This window comes from Rhagoletis zephyria, unplaced genomic scaffold, assembly GCF_001687245.7.
Source record: "Rhagoletis zephyria isolate East Lansing unplaced genomic scaffold, Rhagoletis_zephyria_1.1 Rzeph_scaffold_35260, whole genome shotgun sequence".
In the NCBI taxonomy this organism is placed as follows: domain Eukaryota; kingdom Metazoa; phylum Arthropoda; class Insecta; order Diptera; family Tephritidae; genus Rhagoletis; species Rhagoletis zephyria.
The window spans coordinates 1-3,447 of record NW_016192315.1 but is presented as its reverse complement, the minus strand read 5'-3'; the positions used below and the strand labels follow the sequence as shown (position 1 = coordinate 3,447).

Below are 3,447 nucleotides of genomic sequence, written 5' to 3'. Positions count from 1 at the left end.
CGACTTTTCGGGTAAATGCTGCCGGGCAGGCAGTGCACGGGAACGGCTTAACCTTGGTGTGAGAGCAAATGTGAACGGCCAGATTGGCCAGAGTGGCACACTTCCCAGGACAGAGGTGACACTCAAACGGCAGCTTTTTGGCGTGCATCAGAAGGTGTTTCTGAAGAGAGTAGGGGCTTGCGAGCTTCCGCTGGCACACTTTACACTCATTCCGCCCGTCACCGGTGTGCGTGAAGAGAACATGCTGTTTCAGGAGGGGAACAGTGGAGTATGCTTTGGGGCACTTCTCACAGGGGTGTTTCGGTTTCGACCTCCGATGTTGCCTGCGAGCATCACCACGGCCGTCGGCAGTCTTATTCGGAGCTGAGTAGGCAAAAGCGCTGGCACCAGCGTCCTCTTTCTTTTCGGAAGTTGGCAACTGGTGGCACAACTGCTGAGCAGCTTTATTTGCTAAAGTGATGAACAAAGAAGCGGTTAGGAACTGTTGGGGACACTGCAAATATAATGTACCTGAAATGAGAAGCTGATTTATATTAGAAGGTTGCTGCTGATGCTGTTGATGATGATGTTCTGAAAATGCATTAAGAAAACGGTTAAAAACTGTTGGGAGATACTGCTAATAACATGTTGTACCTGGCATGAGAAAATGGCCTATTTCAAAAGGCTGCTGGTTCTGTAAGTGTTTGTAATTCCAGTCGGCAGTGTTATTCGGAACTGAAACAAAAGCGCTGGCAGCATTGCTTGCGGCGATTGGCAACTGGTAGTACTGCTGAGCAATTGGATTTGCTAAAGTAGTAAACAGAGGAACATGTGTTAAGGACTGGAAGGGACATTGCAAGGAAGTTGTACCTGAGACGAGAGGCTGGCAGTTTTCAAAAAGCTGCTGATGTTGTTGAGGATGATGTTGATCTGAAAAAGCATTAAGAACTGTTAAAGACTGTTGGGGGATACTGCTAATAACATTGTACCTGGCATGAGAAAATGGCCTATTTCAAAAGGCTGCTGCTGTCGCAACTGTTTGTAATTCCAGTCGGCAGTGTTATTCGGAACTGAGGCAAAAACGCTGGCAGCATTGCTTGCGGCAATTGGCAACTGGTAGTACTGCTGAACAGCTTGGTTTGCTAAAATAGTAAACAGAGGATCTGTTATGAACTGCTCGAAACATTGTAAATAAATTGTACCTGAAAGAAGAGGCTGACCGATTTCATAAGGCCGTAGCAACGGTTGCTGTTGCTGCCGTTGATGATGATGATCTGAAAATGCATTAAGAACTGTTAAAGACTATTGGAAATAGTGCAAATAAATTGTACCTGAAAGAAGAGGCTGACCGATTTCATAAGGCCGTAGCAACGGTTGCTGTTGCTGCCGTTGATGATGATGATCTGAAAATGCATTAAGAACTGTTAAAGACTATTGGAAATAGTGCAAATAAATTGTACCTGAGACAAAAAGTTGTTTCTGCTGGTGATGTACTGGAGATGTATCAAGCCAGGGGCGGAAAAGTTTGTTTTCACCAGTCACTCTTTCAAGTGGCTCATTATTTTGCTTTTCATTGAACAGAGCATTGTTGTTGTCTTTGCTCTCGGAGTGATCAAGTGGCTGCCCCATTTCAGCTTGATAAACTTCAAGAATCTTCTTTTTAAACGCTTGTGGACGGTTCATGGTTGACGGCAGGTGTTGTTGGATGTGTAGATGAGCTAAAAGTCAATTAGTAATAATAAGAGCAATTAGGAAAAAAAACTGCATTTTTTTAATATGTCGCACTTACCACTACCAAACTAGTCTGGACCAGAAAGACTAAATAGCCTTCCAAATGAAGATAAGAAAAAATGAAGATAAGGGAATTGATAGTAGAGAAATTGTCTAAAACTAGCTTTGTAGTTTTGTTTCAACGGTTCACTGTGAAAGAGTGTAATGTGCAGTGCGGTGGGCGCTCTCAACTAAAATGAAAGTCTTGTGAGCGTGTCAGTAAAGCTCGCTAGGTAAGGAGGGAGACCCTCAGACTCTACCACCGACTAGCACTCCATTTTTTGACAGAGCAACAGTTCACATGGCAACAAGAAGTTGAGAGGCGACAAGCAGAAAAGGAGAAAGAGAGAGGTGAGCACATTTGACGGCAAAAAATAAAGAAAGTCAAACTAGAGCTCAATTCGGTTAGTCAGTGGTGGCTGGGAGGGAGTTAGCCTCATTGCGACAGGCAAAGTCGGTTCAGGGCCATTTGAGTGGCAGTGCCAGCACATGCACACACTTTCTCTGCAGTATACCGTAGACCGACACTGTTCAGGCACTTTGATTTACTTTCCTCGATGCACTGGCTAGTCTCACCCTCACCTTGCTGTGTGTGTGTGTGTTCTCAGTTAGGGGAAATGGCAGCAGCAGCAGCAGAATAAGTAGTGACATGGCAGTGTAGCTCCTAATGAGCACTGTTTCCTGTCTTCATTTCAAAGAAAAGGAGGACTGAGTACTCTGCCATCTGGGGCACCGAGCATATTTGTTTCATTTTTGAGGCACCGATGCCTTGAGATTTTCTTTTAACATGTATACCGGCCCAACGCCATTTCTGTTCTGAGAAAAACTGGCCCTGTGGGAACGTTTTACAGTTCAATAAACAAAAAAATAGTGTATTGCACGAGTTCCTCCAGTAAATGAAATGCAAGAATTAGTTCAAGTAGATTTTTAGGCCCACCTTGTTATATTTAAAAAAGTGATTGTTTTATTGAGTACATGTTTTTTTTGTTTCAACTTTATAGTTTTTTAATAATGACCAAAGTTTATTTAAAACCTGCCAAATAGTTATGCCAAATATTTTCTCTGGTAAACCACTGAACTTTATGGAGCACAGTCCACTTTAAATGGACACTAGTTACCAGTGTCGTACAAGCAAAACATATCGAGATAAAAGAGATGAATCTAAGAAGTAGTAGATCTTGAGAGGCAAGTATTGAGAAAATAACCTAAAGCACCATCACCAGCATCAACACCGTAACCACCATCACCACGATCACCACCACCACCACCAAAGCGTCAGTCAGTCATAATCGCACACCACTGTACATTTGTTCACTGATACTTTTATCCTCTAAATAAAAACACCTTCTGGTTCAGGAACTTGGATTGGCTTTTCGTTTACGGCTCTTCTTGGTGTCCTTGCCGTTGTCGCTGTTGATTTTATTGTTGCCGCTTCGAAGTCCACTTCAGCCTACTTTGACCTTCTTGTTATTGTTGTTGTTGTTGTTGTTTCTGCTGTTGTTGTTGTTTTTGGTGACCTTGTAGCTGTTCACGTCTTTCTCTTTGGCATCTTTTGGTGCGGGAATGAGCACCTTCTCGATGGAGACATTCGCTCCTTTCTGGCGAGCCTCCATCATCTTAACCTTGTGGAAGGCTTTGGTGACGCCGGTCGCCTTCTTGATGGCCATGGTGATGAGGGCAATGTAGGAGTAGGGCGGC

At 43.7% G+C, this 3,447-nt stretch overlaps 1 protein-coding gene across 1 annotated transcript; it reads right to left on the bottom strand.

Annotated features, from left to right (window-relative positions):
* Nucleotides 1–510: 510 nt before the first annotated feature.
* On the bottom strand, nt 511–1,697 carry LOC108354364 (sex-determining region Y protein-like; the record flags this gene model as incomplete). Its single annotated transcript, XM_017605553.1, has 7 exons — nt 511–570; nt 634–786; nt 850–909; nt 969–1,121; nt 1,182–1,253; nt 1,311–1,382; nt 1,440–1,697. Coding segments are annotated over 7 exons (828 nt in total), but the record flags the coding sequence as incomplete, so codon positions are not given.
* Between the last annotated feature and the right edge of the window lie 1,750 nt (nt 1,698–3,447).